Below are 18473 nucleotides of genomic sequence, written 5' to 3'. Positions count from 1 at the left end.
CTCTGCTCATGGTCTGAGGCCGTATCGTGTGGTCGTTCTCGCCTTCTCTCCCTCCCTCTCCCCCCTCCAAAAAGTACTGATTGGCCTCCTCTATCGTGTTTGCTGATCCACATGTGTTGGGCACAACTTTGACATTTCTTAACAAAAAAGAGAATTAAAAAGCGCCGAAAACCAGCGATTGTGATTCGGGTGGGCTAAGGGGGTCTGCCAAGGTGGTGCCTGGGTGTGTGGGGCCCCTTCCAGTGGTCATGTGCTGGCATGTCCCCAGGTGGGTGGGCCTGGCCAGCTACCTGGCCTCTCCACAGTGGGTGGCCCAGGCCAGGGCCAGCAGGTGGGGAGGGGGGGTCCGGGCAGGGAGCTACTGTCAGCTGTCAATAAACAGCAGAAAATGGAGCTGCCTGGCTCACTTTTTTGGGGTATGTACATTGGGGCAAGTGGGGGGCTAGCCTGTTCCTGACAGGGAGGAGAAGTCACCAAGAGTGTACATCCTGGGGATGTCAACAGGAGCCTCCTGTGGTCCCTGCCCAGCTTCCCTCCCACTGGCTGCTGGTGCCTGTGCTCCCCAACGTCCTCAGGTGGCCTCTTCCTCCCCCTGAGGACCATCCCCACCCAAAGCCACAGTCTGTGCAGCTTTTATTTCAATCAGGAAGTAATCAAATTTATATACAGTCTAAAAACAGTAGAAAAGGTGAGTAAAAAGGCCCACAGTCCATCTGGAGTGGGGATGGAGGGTGGGCCTGGTGAGCGTCGTACCTGGCACCCAGACGGGCTGGGCACTGTCCTGGCAGTGACGATGACAAGGCCAAGCAGAGGGAGGCTCACTGGGCGCAGGGCAGGGAGGGCACTGTCTGCCTGGCTGAGTCTGCCTGCCTGTTCCCATGGGGCAGGCAGAGACCCCAAGACCAGCCATGTGGCTCGCCGGACTCGGACAGGCCTAGGTCAGGCCCAGAGGAAGCCAAGACCTGGCCTGGATTCTGTTAGCAAGTCCACACCTGCAGGGGAAAGGCTCTGTTTCAGGTGCCCCTTTGGCCATCCAGCCCCAGAGCCAGCTGCTGTCCATACCTGCCCTTCACTGCCCCCTGCCCAGGGCCGCTAGATCCCAACTCCCCCACCCCCACTTCCCTCCATGCAGCCCCTTTGGATGGCCTGAGCCAAGGCACTGACCTTCACGGTGCTGTCCACGGCTCCTGAGAAGAGCCGGCCCCGGGACACAGCCAGCGCAGTCACACTGCCCTGGTGACGCAGCAGAGTCTGCGTGCAGATCATGTTGTCCATACTCCAGACCTGGGGGCACATGGGACATGAGGACCGCCCAGGCCTGGCACCCGCCCTGAGCCTCCCACCATTGGTAGGCCAGCTCGCACCCTGAGAGACCGGTCGTAGGATGCGCTGAAGACTTTGGTCTGGTCTGGCGTTGAGATGACCGCCAGGGCGTACACAGTGCCAACGTGTCCTGTCAGGGTCCGCACCTGCTCCTTAGACTCAATGTCCCACACCTGAGGGGGTGGCACAGGCAGGTCAGAGACAGACGAGGAAGACGGGGGCCCAGAGTCAGACCCTGCCCCTTGGCATCCACTCTTACGTGGATGAGGTTCTCGTAGGTGCCACAGACAATGTGGTGATTCGTCACGGCAATAGAGTAGACGCTGCCGCCAGATGTCTGCAGGACGTGGATGCAGTCGAGGGTCCGGATGTCCCAGATCTATGGGCAAGTGCGGGCCACTTAGTCCCAGGCCAGATGCCTCATCCCCTGGGCCTCTCAGCAGCCCACCCACCACCCAGGGTGCATGTGAGGGTCTCCCCACGCTGGCAGTGTGGGGGCAGGGCAGATGGAGCTGGCACAGGGAGGGTGCACCTTGATTGTCTGGTAGGAGCCGCTGTACAGGTAGCTCTGGGCGGCCACCAGGGCCCGCACCCAGTGGTTGAGGCCGGTGAGCTCCTTCTTCAGCTTCAGCTCGGTGCCCACAATGTCCCACACCTGTGGGAGCAGCCGTGAGCGCAGGCCTGGGGGGCAGGCACCGGCACCCTGCCGCCCCGCACACACGTACACCACCTTGCCTGACCTTGATGGCCTTCAGGGAGCCGCTGAAGAGCATGTTGTGTGAGGAGACCAGCGTGCACACCGGGTTGTCGTGGGCCCGGATCGTGTTCACCTTCTGCAGGTTCTGGATGTCCCAAACCTGGCGGGAGGGAGGACGGGAAGCCTTAGGCCCCGGCCGAGCCCAGGTCCCAGTGGCACAGCGAGCCTGGGGGTCCCGGCCCGCCCGCCGGCCCCACTCACGATGATGGTGCAGTCGGCTGAGCCGCTGTAAAGCTTGCACCTGGGGAAGCAAAGCCAAGGTGTCAGGGTGCGAGAAGCCAGTACCCTCGCTGACAATGCCCTAGCCAGGCTGGGGGAGCACTGGCCACTGGGAACCAGCAGCCTGGGCCATTGCCAGGATCACTGCTCAGCCCAGCCTCGGTTTTCCTGTCTCAGCGAGGGGACCTTGGAAGTGGAGGCCCAGCCCCATGCCTGCCTGGCAAGCATCTGACAGCTGAGCTGGGAGGTAATTACCCCTGTTAGTGTTGCTGGCAGTCAAGCTGTTGCTTCCTGTGAGCCAGCATCTCTCTCTCATACACACACACTCACACTCATGCCCACAACATGAAGCCTCATGACACAAGACAGGAGGGAAGGTCTAGAAGGGGCACCCTGGGAGTGACGGGGTGGCCAGGCAGGCTTCTCTGTGGTGCTGCGCCCCGGGCTCTGGCTGTCGGCCAGCAGTAGCTGAGCCCCTGCCTCCACTCTCTGGTCCCACCTCTGTCCTCTGGCTGCCTGAGGCTCTCCAGGGCCAAGGCTCTGCTCTGTGAATGTACAGCTTCAGAGGTGGAAGGCCCACATGCTGCCACCCATGATTCAGCCCTGCTCAGGGTCGAGGGCGTCTCCCAGGAGGAGCAGACAGAGCCACTCTAGGACATGCGCAGCCACGGACTCAAGCTCACGGTCCACAGGACCTCCCATCCCCAGCTCCACATGGGCCCTGTGGTCTGTGGACACACGTGTGCCTGTACTCACCCCTGGATGCAGAGTGCCAGCACAATGCCATCATGGCCCTCCAGCGTCTTCTGACACTTGTAGGTGGTACACGTGTCCCACACCTGCAGAGACCAGGATCAGGGCAGGTCCCAGCAGGGTCACCCCAGTGGCAGGGGGCACCATGGCAGGAATGACGTGAGCATGGGGGGAGGGGAGAAAGCCCCATCCATGGGCAGGCCTGGAGCCGGCAGAGGCTGGTGTACAATGCCCACCCCTGCCCTGCCAGGCTGCCAAGCCCCTAGGCAGGACCCTACCCACCTTGATGGTCTTGTCAGAGGAGCCGCTGAAGAGCAGGTCCCCCATTGAGTAGACGCAGAGACACCAGACGGGGCCCTGGTGACCCACAAAAGTTCCTTTGCACTTGAAGATCTGCTGCGGGTCGTAGGCTACAGAGAGATGGGGGAACTGGTGATGGGGGAACTGGAGGGGGCTTCGGGGATGGTGGCGGGAGCGGCAGTGGGCCCATACTCACATCCTAGGATGCCCATATTCAGCCGTGCATTGATGTGGGACAGTTCGTCCTGCGAGGCCAAGAGTAGAGCAGAGGGTGGGGTGGGTGGGGCTCCACAGCCCTCCATGGCCCCAGGCCTGAGCTCTGCGGGGGCAGGGCAGATGCAGCAACAGCCCTCCCAGCACAGACACCTAATCATAAGTGGGAACAAGCCTCCTGCTGGGACCCAAGCTGAGAGATGGTCCTGTGTCCCCCACCCCACCCCACCTCCCTGCATCTGGCCCCTGCCCGCTCACATTCAACATGGATGCGTCCCTCCGGAACTCCATGAGGTCCTCGCTGAGCTTGCTCTGGTTTTCATCCAGGACATCTGTGTAGCAGGGACCAGGAGAAGGGTGTCAGGGACCAGGAGGAGGGGCTGCACCCCTGCCACCTCTGGCCCAGGCTCTCACCGAACTTGAGCTCCAGGCTCTTCTCCAGCTGGTCAATCTTCTCTGAGAGCTTGCCCAGCATGGAGCGCAGGAAGGCGATCTCCTGGTCCTTCTGGGCCAGCGCCACGTGCATCTCGTGGAAGCGGTCATCCGTCTGCTGCAGGAACTCCTTCAGGCCCTCGAAGCGGCAGGTCTCCAAGTGCGTCTCATATGTGTCCTGGTTTCCGATGAACGTGCACCTGGAGGGACAGGACAGCTGCCCTGCCCACCTGCTCAACTGCCCGCCCAGTTGGGCCCTTCCCTTTGCCTCCCCAACCCCAAGAATCTCTCTCAAATCCCACTTCTGTGCCCACTGCAGCCCCGATGGGCCACCATCCTCTGCATACCTGCATGCCCACCAACCCACCTACCCATCCTGCTTCTACCCAGCAATCCAGTCACTTCACTCCTGCTCAGAGCTCTTCAAGGGCTCCTCCACCACCTCACCAGCTTCCGCCCTAAAGAGCCAGCTGCTGCCTCTTCTCCCACCCCACCTCCCCTCTGCTCTCAATTCCGCCAGCTGCCGGAAGCCCTCACCCAGGTCTTTGCCTGGCTCGTGCCCACGCATGCATTCGTTCTCAGCTCGTGCCTTCCCCAACCACCCGCAGCTCCCTGACCGCTCTGTCCCCCGTGTTCCCATGGTGCGTAGGTCTCCTCAGCACCTGTACCTCGGTTTGTAATTACATAGACGATGGTGTGGTTCCCGCTAAGGTCGTCTCCCCAGAGCCCGGCAGACAGGCGGATCTCAACCAAGGTTTGCTGAAGGAGGGACCGTGAATGCCAGCCCAGGCCCACTCGCCCCCTCAGGCCCGCCCACCCCCACCCCGGGGCAGCCCCGTGTGCCCACCCCCGCCCACTCACCCGTACTTGGAGTGGGGACACTTGATGTGCTCGCACTCCTTGAGGTGTGCCTCCAAGTTCATCTTGAGAAGGGGCGGGCAGCTGGGGTTGTTGGGGCACCGCACAGGCCTGTAGTCACAGCTGCCCTCGTGGTCCCTGGGGGAGGTGGGACGTGGGTGGGGGGAGGCTGAGTCCCCAGGGGCACCAGTTCTCAGTACCCCTGGGGGGTGGGGACTGGGGATGGAGGGGGGCACTTACTTCCGGGCGCTGAGCTTGATGGTGAAGGGACACCCTCGGGGGTCCACCTCAAAGACAGTGGGCTTCCCGCCCCCCACTGCCCGACAACCGTGCCTGCAGTGGATGAAGAGCTCGCCAATCTGCTCAGCCACCGCGATGTTGTTCACCACCACCGTCAGCTTGGCATTGTCCACGGGACACTTCTCTGGGGGGGAGGGCATGCTGACCCCACAGCCCACCTGGCCACCATCTCCCCTGGCAGCCCTGCCCTGGGCACTGTGGCCAGGCTGCTCTGGGGGAGACCATTCCCTGGTGGGCGGCAGGCCTGGAACACGCTCTCTCAGCTGGGTGGGCTGAGCCTCTGTCAGGGGCCTAATCCACCCGTCTACCTTCCCTCTGGGGCGCCCGGAACAGGAAAGGGTACACGGCTGGGCCACCGAGAATGACCACTGTGTGAGCAGGTGGTGGCAGAGGCCTCTCAGTTGACCTGAGAGTCTGGGGCAGGGCCAAGAGAGCTGGGGACAGAGCATGGAGAGGGCCAGCCCTGGGCCAGCCGCTAAGGCCTGAGACGGTAAGGCCAGCAGCCTTGACAGCAGGGGCAGCGTCCGAGAGAGTGGGCGCTGTGCCCAGAAGGCCCACCCACACCCCCCGTGGGGCAGGCTCTGAGCTGCCATGCTCGTCAAGGTCTTGAGCCTGGCCTGAGTCTGGCCCGAGCAGTCACCCAGGAACCACTGCTGCAGGAGGACTAGGGAGAAGCAGCTGTGCAGCCAGGGTCTCCATCAGTGCTGGGCCCAGGCCGGACCTCCCCGGAGGGACCTCCCCGCCGCTGGGGAATAAAGGTGGCCGAGCCTAGGCTGAGAGGGCCCTACCTGACTTCAAGGCGCATCTTCGACAGAAGGTGTGCTGTGGAGACAACGGGCGGATTGGGGTGTGGCCGCAGAGCTGCCCCCACCCCGTGCCCACTGCAAAGGGCACCTGCTGGGGGCCAGACCAGGCCTGTGAGCGAGGCCAAGGCTCCCCGTGAAAGGGGCCTCACGGTGCTGCACAGGTCAGGGAGGGGCAGCCTCACCCCACACGTGGTGATCACAGGGTCCTTGAACACACTGCAGCAGAGCTGGCAGCAGAGCTTCACCGAGGGCTGCTCGGCAAACACCAGCGGCTCCTAGAACAGGCAGGGCTGGGTGAGGGTGGGGCCTGCGACTGCTGACATGGGTGCGGGCACCCAGGGCACCCAGCCCCTTCCCCTGCGGGCCTGGGCTGCCCTCTTGGGGTGGAAGCACCTCGGCCGGGGTGTGTCCTGAGAGGAGGAGTCCGCTGAAGGCTAGGGCTGGGCCTGAGCTCCAGCAGACCTGAGCAGGAAGGAGCCCTCCAGCCATGCCCTCACCCCATGACACCTACCCTCTCCCTGGGACAGAGACTAGAAAGGGCCCCATGTGGGACCCGCCTTTCATTCCCAAAGCTGATGCCTGGGCAGCCCCTGGGGTGGGGAGTGAGAAGAACGTGCCTGGGGGACCCAGCCCAGCCCCCCGAGTCCCTGACGTGGACCCGTGCGGATCAGGGGCCCCGATCAGGGCCTGCGGGGAAGGTGCCCCCACCGCCCCAGGACGGGGAGGGTCCCTTGGAGTCTGCACCGAGCCTGCCCGGCCACACCTACCGGCTCCTCCTCCTCCTCGGGCAGAGAGAACGTGGAGCGCAGGGACATGCTGGACTCCGAGTGCAGGGAGCGGACAGAGATGGCCGAGTCAGAGCGGCGCGGGGTGCTGATGGGGGGCTGCGGGCAGACAGGCGGCCGTCAGCTGGCAGGAGGGCCGGGCTCGGACCCCCGTCCCAGTGGGCGCCCACTTAGCCCACGGCCCGGCTGTGCGCGGGGAGCCGGTGTGACGCCCAGGCCCCGCCTGCCTGGCAGTCCCGGCCCTGTGGTTGGGACGCCTGCTCACATCTGCCAACTTTCTTTGTGTAAATGGAGAGACTTCCTGCTATTCAATTCTACGAGGACACGCTCGGCCTGCTTCCTGCTTCCTGTGAGGGAATGTAGGCCGCAGAGGGGACACCTCCACCAGCCAATCCTGGGGCGGGGGTGGCCACGGCCCCCAGACTGCTGGAGGGAAGGGGGTGGAAGGCTGGCCACGGGAAGCTGCAGGGCTCCAGGTGCCTGCTGGGCTCAGCCACCCGCCTGGCCGTCCTGGCCGGGGACACTAGCCCAGGCCAGTGAGGCTCCCTGGGGAGAGGCGGGGACACCCCCACCAAACCCCAGCCAAGCTTCTGAGAGCAGGAGGGGGGGCCACGGGTGCTCGTCTCTGCCTGAGCCACCAGAAACACGGATCTGGGGGAGTGCCAGGGCAAGGGGTACTGTCCCTTCCTCCCCTCTGGGCCTGGAACCCTCCAGAAGAGATACTCCAAGAGCAATCGCTCTCCACGCTCCTCCCCTCCTGGCCCGAAGCTTCATTCATGAGCCATAAACCTCCTGCCTCCACGCCCAGCCCACCTGCCCCCTCTAGGTCCCAGCCACTCTGGGGCCTGGCTGCCTCTGTCTGAGCCTCTGTGGGTGTGGGGACTGTTGGAATGATCCCCTCCCCGCCAGCCTGGGGTGTGGGACCCACCGCGGGCAGAGGGAGGCTGGCCGGGCAGTTCCAGGGCCCGGCTTCCCCGAGCAGGTGCAGCAGAGATCAGTGTCCCCAGCATGCCCGCAGACAGGGACCTCCCTCACCCGGGCAGCGCCCACCAGCCGGGCCAGCCTTCGCTTCCCGCAGCAGTCCCAGAGCCGGGCGAGGACAAACAGGGAATGGCCACTGTGACCCTGGCCACATGGCCTGGGCACCGACAGCCAGCTCCAACTCTGACCCAAAGCCCTTCCTCACTGACCCCAGCCTGGGCCTGTCCATCTCTCCCCACCTGCTGAACCCCGTCTCCCTCGTCAGGAACCCCAGACTCGGGGCCTCTGCCTCTACCCGGCAACCCACCCATTCATCCTCTGCTCAGTAACAGAGGAAGCTTTAAAAATGGGGATCTGGGAACTTCCCTGGTGGTGCAGTGGTTAAGAATCTACCTGCCAATGCAGAGGACACAGGTTCAAGCCCTGGTCCGGGAAGATCCCACATGCCGTGGAGCAACTAAGCCTGTGCGCCACAACTACTGAGCCTGCACTCTAGAGCCCGTGAGCCACAACTTCTGAAGCCTGTGCGCCCTCGAGCCCGTGCTCCGCAACAAGAGAAGCCACCGCAATGAGAAGCCTGCACACTGCAAAGAAGATTAGCCCCCACTCACCGCAACTAAAGCCCACGTGCAGCAACAAAGACCCAACGCAGCCCAAAAAAAAAAAAAAAATTGGGGATCTGATCTTGTTACCCTCCCGAATGAACCTTCTGTGGCTCCCACCCCCACAAGATGGAGCCAAACTTGCCTCCTCTCAGCCTGCAGGCGCCACACCCTCTGGCTCAGCCACCCTCACCAGAGCCTCTCTCTGGAAACCCAGACATGGGTGCTCAGGCCTCAGGGTGTCGCACATGCTGGGCCCCTGACACCAGCTTGCTTCACCCTCTGACCTGAGCTCGTGGCTGAGCCCCCACCTTCAGCTCCTCCTGGGCCCTGGGCGCCTGGAGGGAGGGCATGGTGGGAGGCGGGCTCTGGAGGGGTGGGGACGGGGGAGCAAGGCGCAGACCTACCATGCTGTCCTCCTCGTCCCGCGGGGAGTAGGCGAGGGAGCTGGAGGAAGAGGGCGTCCTGCGGTGCTGTTTGTATGTGCTCGTCCCATCGGCTGCAAGAAAAGAGGGCTGAGATGCTGCGAGTGGGGCCGTGCGGGGAGGCCTGACCACCGTGGCAGGCAGTGGGCTCCTTCGCAGATGGGCCAGGCAGGGGCGGAGGCTGGGCTGGGGGTTGTGGTTGCCTCCCCAGGTCTAACCAGTGCCTGCAGCTCACCTGCAAGGCTCAGCCTGCCCTGGACGGTCTCAGTGCTGTGCCCAGAAGCTCCCAGCCCCAGCCCTGCCACCCACGGGCAGAGAGGTCCGAGGCCCCCCCCTCAGCTGGTACGTGGTGGGGCCAGGATGGCAGCCTGGTGGTCTAGGTCCCCTCTCCGCCCACCTCCTCCCCTGGTGCGGCCAGAATCAGGAACCGGCCACAGGCCCTCTTGGCCTCCTACAGGGAAGGCTGCTGAAGGCATGTCCCTCCTCCTCCTGCACGTCACCCCGGCTGCCCAGAGAAGGCACTGGTCAGGGGTCCACGTGGGAACAGGAGCCAGCCTCACAGGCCCTGAAGGCAGCAGCCAGAGGCCTACAGTGGCCAACACTGGTCTCAGGCCCCAGCCAGGGCCAGATGTCAACAAGCAGCCCCAAAGGCCTGGTTCATGATCCAGGCTTCAACTGGCTGCCCTGTGACTGGGCCTCAGTTTCTCTGTCTGTAATGAGAGGGGCTGGGCGAGGCAACTGTTCGTGCCTGGTCACTGGCTCTGACCATCCCTGACACTGAGGGGGTCGCTGGGTTGGCCACGGGCGAGACAGGCCCCCGTTACTCTCTGCCCGGGAGCTTTTGACTGCCATGACAGGGTGCTACATGGTTTCCAAAAGTAGATAAGAAATTAAAGAACAATTACTCGGGTGATGCAATTAAGGGGTATGTTTATTTGCTTTTTCCTCAGAAAAGAACATCTAAGAAAAAAAGAGAGCTCTTTCACAGCCCCCGAGGGGGTCACCCAGCGGTAAAAAGGAGCCTGTGTGAGCAGATGTCCACGGCAGCCTGGTGACCCCGCCGAAAAGTGTACCCAGAAGATACCATGGAAAAGCAATTAAAAAACTAATTAGCAGCTGGTGCCCTCCTACGAGGGGCAGAGTCCTGAAAAGGCAAAAGAACACACACTGCTCCCCAGAAGCACCGGTCCTGACAGGAGGGGCCCCATGCCCTCCTGTCTTCGGGAATGAGGCTGTGTCCTCGTGGTCTAGTTCCTCACCACCTCCCAGAACACACAGTGCTGAGGGCTCAACCATGGGACCAGACTCAGGAAAGGACCCCGTGAGTACTTCTTATCACCTCCCCATGCCCAGCCTGGTCCCCAGTCCTGACCTTTCAGAGGCTGCTAGAAGCCTGGGTGGGACGGGTCAGGGGTCACTTGATAAAGGACAGGTGTGCAAAGTGGTGCCGGGGAAGTCGGGCAGCCCACCCCAGAGAGGCGGCAGGCGAGGCCCCGGGAGGCAGGTGCAGGAGGATGTGGGGGTGTGGGAGGAAGATGGGCAGTGGAACAGGAGGGAGCGGGATGGGGGACTCCTGCCCAGCCCAGGTTGGCCTGGGCTCACAGGCTCACCTTTTGTGATGGTGGTGACAGCCGAAAAGGCGGGCCCGAAGGTCGTTTCCATTCTGGTCTGGAGAGAGAACAGATGAGACTTGGCCTTGACCCCAGCGAGGATGTGGACACACACGTGGACATGAGCTGACATGCTTTCCCACTAACGAGTCCACATGCGTGCATATACTCGGACATGCCAACCACACACATGGCATGGCCCACCCGAGGGACCTCCAGGTAGGGAGAGGACTGCTCTGGAAGCTCTTCTGGGGCCCTGGGTATGTGGGGTGTGCACAGAGGCAGACCCTTCCCCGAGGGTGTCCCCCTTACCCCGGTGGCGGCGTCTGGGGTAGGAAGGTTGCTAGGCCCCCCGGAGAAGCGGTTGTAGCGGGCGCTCTTGCCCGAGCTCATGCTCTAGAGAGGCATCTAAGGTCCTCGGGCAGCATCCCCTATGGGTGGAGCACAAATGAAGGGCTTTGGAGGTGTTGGCCAAGCCCCTGTCAGTTGGTGGGGCCGCTCCACACAGGCAGGCCCCCTCTGGCCAGTCCACCACAGGGCACGCTTCAGTCTCTCTCCACCACCAATCCCAACAAGGGCAGGTCCATGCGGGCAAAGTCCCTTCCCCTCCCTCCCGTCCCAGGTGTGCACAGGCCAGAGGAAAGGAGGAGACCCTGGGTGCAAGCAGGCAGCTGACACTCAGTTCTACCTTGCTTTAAGGCTTAGCCCTTTGGAAAAGCCCACCAGCTCCACCCGAGCTGGAGAGCCCCTCACCCCTGGTCTGTCTGCTCCTCTGGGTCCGAGGTCTGAATGTCCCTGGGGCCAAGGCTGGGTATACACAGCAGGACAAAGCCACAGGCCTGTTTCCTGCCAGGGCAGGTGTGGTCAGGCCGAAGCTGCCTGGTCTGCAGGATGTCGGGGATGCTGGCCATGCCCACAGAAAACCTGTGGGTGACGTACCTGGAGCCCAGCCCCTCACCAGCCTCATCACATGCAGAAAGCCCCTTCAGGCAGGGGAGGAGCAAAGAGCTCTGACTCTTGACCTTGTGCAGGTCACCCACTCCAGGAACAAAGGGTGCCCCAGTGTGACCCAGTCTCAAGGGCTGGGGTGACAGGGAGAAGGCACGGTGGGAATCATCCCAGGTCTCTGGTGACTCCCACCCAAGAAGAGAGGGGCTAGATGGGCCCTGAGAGAGCTGGCCAGGCCCAGATGTATCCACAGAGTAGGAAGAGATTAGAAAGAAAAGAAGGCCCAGTCAGCAGCTCACACTAGGACGGGACCCCAGGGAGAGCTGCTCCATTCCCGAGACAGCGCCCACCCTGTGGTGGCCCTATCAGCAGGCACCCCCTGGGAGCGGTCTTCCCCATGTCAGGACCCTCAACAGTCTGTAGCCAGGAGCACAGTCTCCCCCTGCAGCGGTCGGCTGTGTTGAGAGCCACGAGACCGCCGGCTTGAAGCCAAGCTCGCCACGGGGAGGAAGGTCACACGCTCAGGACTGCTGTCAACAGGCCCACTTGAGCTCTCCACCTCAGGAGACCCCCAGCAGCATCCCCTGGACTGTGGGCTCATTGCCTGGTGCCTGGCCCAGCCATCAGACCAGCATCAGGAACTGCTCTAGGAGGTCAGGCTCATCTTGCTCCTGGGGCCACGTGGCAGGCAGGGGCCCACCCTGTGGTCTGGAGTCCTGCAGGACTGTGAGGCTCCAGGGGGGAAGGGCTGCTAAGCCCCCGCACTGTGGGAGAAGGCAGGAGATGCTCTCTGCCCCCTACTGTGAGTCCAGCAGAGAGCCACTGTACAGTCCAGCTGGTTCTGGCACCTTCTACACCAGGTCCTCCTGACCTGGACCATCTAGCGACGTCCACGCCCCACCCCCCCATGGCCAAGCAGTGTGACCTGGGGCCCACCCAATGGTCCCCCAACCCGGCCTGCAGGTCTGCAGGGAGGGGGTGGGCTCTCAAGCATATACCGCCCACTGCACCGTGCTCCCAAGCTGCCCACCCCTTCAAATGCCACCTGCACGCCACCCTCCCAAACTCTGAGACTCAGGCATTGACAGGGCGGCTCTTGGCCCCTGCAGTTGGCATTGCCATGAGGCACCTCCCCCGCAGGGCTCTGAGCCCCTGTGGGTCTGGCTAGATAGGGGGTCCTGAGAGCTTGGCCAAAGCCCCCCCGTCCTGCCCACCACTCTCCCTGCTGTGACTCGAGGGGCTTGGCTGCCTGCCCCAGCCCAGGCTGTCTGGTGGCTTGTCCTCTCAGGGGAGAGATGGGGGCTCCTGAGAGTGGGCAGCGCCAGGCCCTCAGGCAGAGGGGTGAAAGGGGCTTGTCCAGAAGCCCACCTCCAGCCCCGTTGCGAGTCTGCACGCTAAGCAGGAAGTCTTGGGGGCCGCCCGCTTGGGGTAAGGACACTCTGGCTGCGGTGAGGCCCAGACAGTGGAGCGTGGGAGCTCCAAGACTCGTCGCATCAGCATGAAAAGCTCCGCCCTTTGGGGAAACCCAGGGTTGGCTCCAGCCTTAGCACCACGGGGGCGGAAGTGGGGGGTGTCACAGGGAGGCCACTGGCTGACACTGACCTGGATTTTACAATCCATCTGCTCCTTCCAGTGCAAGCTCCCAGGGCCAAGAAGCCATCTGCTGGCTCCAGCAAGCGGCACCCACGGTCCGGGTGGCCAGGACCACAGCAGGCGCTCCCCCAGGACCTCAGCCAGCCCGCTGCCCGCCCCCCTTCGGTGTCGGGTGCCCAAGTGCCTGTTGCTGCAGCCTGGCAGAGCTGGCGTCTGGCTGTCCTGCACTCTGAAGTGAAGTAAACAGAAAGGCACACAGGGCCCGCAGGGCAACATGCAAATCGGGCCGGAAAGTCCGCAGACAGCCAATAGCGATCAGGCTCGCAGCGATGACACAGGACCCGGTAGGGGACGTACAAGACTGGCCCGTGAACCAAGCTGAGTGAGGGAAGGAGGGAGGGAACCATTTCCCGGTTCACAGGGTTCAGTGTGCAGCCCCAGCCCTGGACAGGGGGGTGGGGGGAAGACCCTGCTCGCCCCGCCCACCCGGAACCAGAACCGGAGACTGCATCCAGAGCATCTCGGAATTGAGCAAGATGCCCTCGGCCTGCCCTCAGGCCGGTCCCTGGGGGCTGCATTTCGCAATAATAGTCTTCCCCAGTATTCTCTGGCTCTGGAGGCTAAAACCCCAGAAACGCAACAGCACACGCAGCACTCCCCTGGCTGGGGCTACAGGGAGGCTGGGCCCAGCTGTCCTGGGGGTGTGCCCTGGCCCCCCAGGGGAGGAGGCCTCTTCCCCACCCCACAGTCAGCCCGAGGCTCTTAGGCAGGCAGGAAGTTGTCAACTAGAGCAAGAATCCTCACCCAACCCAGAGCCTGGCCTCTCTCAAACTGGGAAAAGCCGTGGGATGGGCCGACTAGGGAGACCTGGGGTTGGGGAGGGCGAGAAAGGGCTTCCCCTCAGTCCTTCCCCACTCCCTGCCAAGTCCCCACACCTCCTGTTCCCAGGTGCCTCAGCAGAGCCCAGGGGAGGGACTCAGGGATTCTATCCCAGAAAGAGAAAAGTCCCCAGGTCCTGATGGAAATGGGGCTGTCTACCTTGGATAAGGCTGATGGGAGAGTGGGACCTACGGATGCTTAGGGTCCGTGCAGGAGCAGTCCGTCCCCTGCCTCGCCTGAGCCAGGGGTCAAGACCCAGGGGTCTTTGTCCACCCACATCCATGTCTAAGGGGTTCCTGGGGCCTGCAGTGCACCCACCACCCAATGAGGAACCAGAGATCTGCTCAGAACGCCCCAGCCCCTGCACTTCTCCACTACAGCCCCTCTTCAGGAAAGCCCCTCACCAGCCCCCTTCTCTGAGCAGCCTGCGCAGGAGGGCAGGCCAGCTCCATCGGGGCCCCTCCTCAGCCTGTCCCCTGGAGGGAGCCCAAAGGGATCTTCTGGGGCCTCACCCTCAGGACTGTGGGACATGACCCCCCTTTCCCTTAGGAAGTACCCAGAGGGGGTGTGGGTTAGGCATGGTCCCGTGGCTGGCAGCCAGTGGAGCGGCAGCCTAGGCTGGCCATGCCAGAGCTGGGGGCAGGGGCAGTGGGGTGGCCAGACGAGGCCGAGCCCCACCTCAAGGCAGCTCCTCTGATAGCCCCAGGCAGCAGATGTGGTGGGGTTCCCTGAACAGCACATGCTGAGCCAGCGAGGGGGTGGACTGCCCTACAAATGCCGTCAGGCCATACGTTTGGCACCGACTGCCCCAGGGAGGAGCGTGGGTGGCTCGGGAATCCTCGGCCCTTCCTGCCACGGAGCCGTGGGTGGCCAGCTGGCTGGACTGTGGCCGGAGCTCCAGATGCAGCCCCTGGCATCACCTGCAGACTGCACAGCCCCCCAGTAAGCCCTTCCCTGGGCCTCCAGTCCCCCAGGCCCAAGCCCAGGCCAGGCTGCCAAATCCTATAGACACAGGCCCGGTTGCCATAGCAAAGCCACACACACTTCCCCTGGCTGTTTCCTGGAGTCCCCTTCATATGCCTTTTCCATCCCAAGTAGGCAGGGTGTGATGTTGGGAACCCCCTCAGCAGGCCCTGATCTGAGGTCTGCCCAGCCTCCCTTCCCTCCCAGCACTCAGCCCAGACCTTTGCCCTCACCTTGCCATCCTTCCCTCAGTATCCACAGCCCGGACTCCCCAGAAGTTTCAAACCTGCCTGCCTAGACACCTGCTGTGACCTCCCCTCCCAAGGGCTCTGCCCCCTTGCACCCTCCACCCAGCCTCCTGGCCTTTCCTGTCCAGGTCCAGCCTCCCCAGCCTCCCCGGCCCCCTGTGCTAGAGGGAGGGAGTCTCTCCTGCTCTGCGGCCTGGCCTTAACCCCCACTTGGCAATGGGAATGCCTTCCCTTCCCCAGTGCCCTTGGGGCCAGCCTCATCTCCCCATCCTTTTTTTCCCACATCTGACGGCCATGTATGAGGTGGGAACCTGGCCCAGCCTGGGGGACATCCAGAGAGCTTTCTGGAGGAAGGGGTTGGCCAGATCCAGAGCAGGGAGAGAATGTTCTGGGAAGAGGTGGCATTCATCCCCTTATCTCAGTGTCCGGCTGCAGGGCCACTTTTTCCTGTCCACACCTTCCCTCCACTTCAGTGCCCAGACTAGCCTCAACTGCAGGCACGAAACTGGGAAGCATGTTCCTAAATTAGTGGGTCTAAACTCATGGAAACAGGCCCTGGGCCTTCGCCCAAGAGCCAAGTGGCCAGCAGTGCCTGGGCCCAGTCTGCACCTCCAGGCTCCCTTGGCCGTTTTCTCATTGCTCCCTGTGTGGCTTCTGTCTCCTGGGCTTCCTCCTTCTTGCTCCCCTGTAGAAGTCAAGAAGGGCACGCAGTCTCTGGACCAGATCTGGGTCTGGAGGTGACCGGGAGCGTGGAGGGCAGAGGTCTAGCCCAGCCCACTCCTCCGTCTAGCCCTCGCCATCCAGCCCTCTGGCACATTCCTCCAGTCCTGGTGTCTGCTGGGCTGCTCCTTCCCCGCTGGGTGCCCTCCCTAGGTGCTCCTGGGATTGTTCACCCCTCCAAAAGGCTTCCAGACAGCCCGCCTCCTCCTGCCTAGGGTGGCCAAGGGCCAGGTGTGCACAGTGACGTCAGCAACCCCCCAATGCCCACCTCCTGCTTCGCCTGCCCCACCTGACTCCATGCTCCTCCGGGGAGCAACCATACCTCTTCTGCCCCACGGCCAGTGCACAGCGGACACTGAAGGCATCTGCTGAGAGGGGTTGGTGGGTCCATCTTCATAGGTCTGAGCCAGAGGTCTGAAGTCCTAGGTGCCCACCCACAAGTGCCAGACTCAGACCTGAGTTCAAATTCTGCTTCTGCCACTTAACAGGTGTGCGACTCTGGGCAAGTTACTTGTCTGCCAGGTCCTCGGATTTCTCACCTACTAAATGGAGTGGATGTACCCTAGTCTGGAAAGAACTGTGAGAGATGCCATGTGAGTTAACAGTGAAGGCTCCACTGACATCAGCTCCTCCCTGAAAACTGAAAATGGAAGCCGAGAGGCCACCCCAGGCACAGACAGTCAGCGAGGGGTCACGGCCAAGGCTGACCAAAGCCCTGTTCCTTCTGCTTCCTCTGTTGCCGCGGGCAAACTGAGGAGCTCCACCTTGCATGTAAGCCAGCCCCTCCCCAAGCCATGCCAGCTAGCGGCCAAATCACCGTGTCTGGGCTGCTGAAGCCTCCCAAGCGGCTCAGGCCCTTCAACTGCATCTTCTTCCATTTCCCAAACTGTCCATTCCTTTGTCCAGCCAACTGGCTAAGGTTCACATCCACTGCAGGCCAGGCCCTATGCTCCTTCCCAGCCTGTCTCTTTCAGCCAGACTGCCCTTTTCCCTGCTCTCCCCCCGAGGGAGGTTCTGGCTTCCTGGAGACAGTACTGCTATAGGATGCAGGCATCTTGAGACACAGGGCCTGGGGTTTCCATGGAGAAACTTGAATGCACAGAGCAGTGAAAGTGGGAATTTATGACGGAGAGGGGAAGGGGTGTGGGAAGGGAGAGGCCCAAGAAAAGGAACGAGGAAGAGAGAGTCCACATAGTTGGCAAAGGCCAGGGGGTGGGCAGGCCCCAGGAGAGGGGGCCTGTGTGTGTGTGGGGGGGGGAGGGGTCTGAGGGATGGGAGAAGGGTGTGCTGACAGGCTGGGCAGCACAGAGCTCTAAGCAAGGGACACAGCAAAGTAGGGTGGAATCCCTCCCCACTAGAGCAGGGTGCGATCCAGCAGGACCCCAGACTCATCCGCAGCTGACCACCCTGACCTGGCTCAAGACAACCAGGCCTGGGCAGCCAGACCCAGTGAGAACTAGGAAAGGAGGGCTCCAACCCACTCTCCTCTGCACACAAGTCAGCCTCCTCGCTCTCTCCTACTTCCCCACTGAATCCAGCAGTCCATTCTCCACTCACAACCAGAGGCTCTTTACTAGACTTAGATCTGATGCCCTCTCTCCTGTGCCTGAGTCCTCCAACAGCCTCCCTTGTAAGCACAATATAATCCCCATCCTGCACTCTGGTGTGTTTTCACCAATTCACCTCTCACGACGTTGCCAGTACCCGCTGGTGTCCGCTGAGCTTCCTCACCCTGGGCCTTTGCACATCTTGCTACCTCTGCCCAAAAAGCTCTTCCAGCAACTTTCCAGGATGGGATGCTCACTGTAGGTGCCCCCTCCCCAAGCCATTCAGGAGCCTCCGGTACTCTCTTTCTCAACACCTTGCTTCTTTTTTTCATAGCACCTATCACAAATCCTCATGACTGTGTCTGCGTATTGTCAATCCCGCGCCCCTCTCTAGATCACCCGCTCTCAAAGGGGGTGCTCTTGGAAATGTCTGGAGACATTTTTGGTTGTCACCTCGGGGGTGGGGGAGGTTACTGGTATCTAGTGGGTGGACACCAGGGATACTGCTCAACACCCTACAAGGCACAGCAGGGAATGATGGGCACGAAGTATCAAGAGTGGCGAGGGTGACAAACCCTGCACGAGAAGAGCCTAGGAGAACTGGGATCATGCTCTCCGCAGTCTCCCCGCGCCTACGACAGTGCTGGGCACCCGGCGGCGATCAGTAAACGCAGGAAGAAGGAATGAATAAAGGAGAGAATGGAGAAAGGGAGTGAGTGACGGACCAGCTGACAGACAGACGGACTGACGGGGAAGACCCCGGCGCGTCTCAGCCCCGCCCCCCAGGCCCGACCCATTCCCCAGACACCAAGACGCCGGCCCTTCGCCCCACCGCGCGGGCCCAAGGCGCGAGCCCCAGGCCCGGCACCTCGCTAGGACACTCACCCGCCCTTGGCCGCTCGGGAACCGCAGCGCCACCCTCCCGCTTCATCGTGCCCCCTCTACCGCTGGCCGGGAAAGGGACAGGACATTCGAGCCGGAAGCGCTCAGGCGCTGTGCCCGCCGGGATTTGCAGTTCCCTGCCTCTCGGGGCCCCAGGCGGCCGCCTTACTTGAGGCTCTTCAGAAACTACGACTTCCGGCGGCTCAGATGTTGCGGGGCGGGATTGGTGGCTTCAGAATCACTCTATGTTGCAGATCGGACTCTGATTGGCTATGTATATCCGTCGCTCACAGTTAAGTTCAATGGCCTCTGCAAAAGGGTGGAGCTTC

The 18473-nt window shown here is 62.4% G+C and overlaps 1 protein-coding gene across 6 annotated transcripts; it reads right to left on the bottom strand.

The window, feature by feature from the left end:
* Window positions 1-616: 616 nt before the first annotated feature.
* Window positions 617-18251, bottom strand: TRAF7 (TNF receptor associated factor 7). Of its 6 annotated transcripts, XM_068524294.1 has the most exons (22): window positions 18148-18249; window positions 16038-16292; window positions 10677-10795; window positions 10365-10422; window positions 8737-8828; window positions 6729-6845; window positions 6144-6236; window positions 5944-5977; window positions 5096-5279; window positions 4859-4993; window positions 3980-4197; window positions 3824-3897; window positions 3549-3597; window positions 3335-3462; window positions 3056-3138; window positions 2282-2321; window positions 2064-2180; window positions 1856-1978; window positions 1583-1702; window positions 1365-1496; window positions 1165-1284; window positions 617-992 (listed from the first exon to the last, which is right to left on the bottom strand). In XM_068524294.1, exons 3-22 carry the CDS (start codon window positions 10755-10757, stop codon window positions 978-980), a joined length of 2013 nt encoding a protein of 670 aa, XP_068380395.1. In that variant the 5' UTR covers window positions 10758-10795; window positions 16038-16292; window positions 18148-18249; the 3' UTR covers window positions 617-977. The 6 variants fall into 6 exon arrangements, with proteins under 6 accessions (XP_068380395.1, XP_068380397.1, XP_068380396.1 ...); XM_068524296.1 differs by lacking the exon at window positions 16038-16292 and having other exon boundaries at window positions 4865-4993; window positions 18148-18251; XM_068524295.1 differs by lacking the exon at window positions 10677-10795 and having other exon boundaries at window positions 18148-18250.
* Window positions 18252-18473: the final 222 nt, after the last annotated feature.

Source organism: Eschrichtius robustus, chromosome 16 (genome assembly GCF_028021215.1).
Source record: "Eschrichtius robustus isolate mEscRob2 chromosome 16, mEscRob2.pri, whole genome shotgun sequence".
NCBI classification, from domain to species: Eukaryota; Metazoa; Chordata; class Mammalia; order Artiodactyla; family Eschrichtiidae; genus Eschrichtius; species Eschrichtius robustus.
The sequence above is the reverse complement of the archived record's forward strand: the minus strand, read 5'-3'. Positions and strand labels throughout refer to the sequence as shown.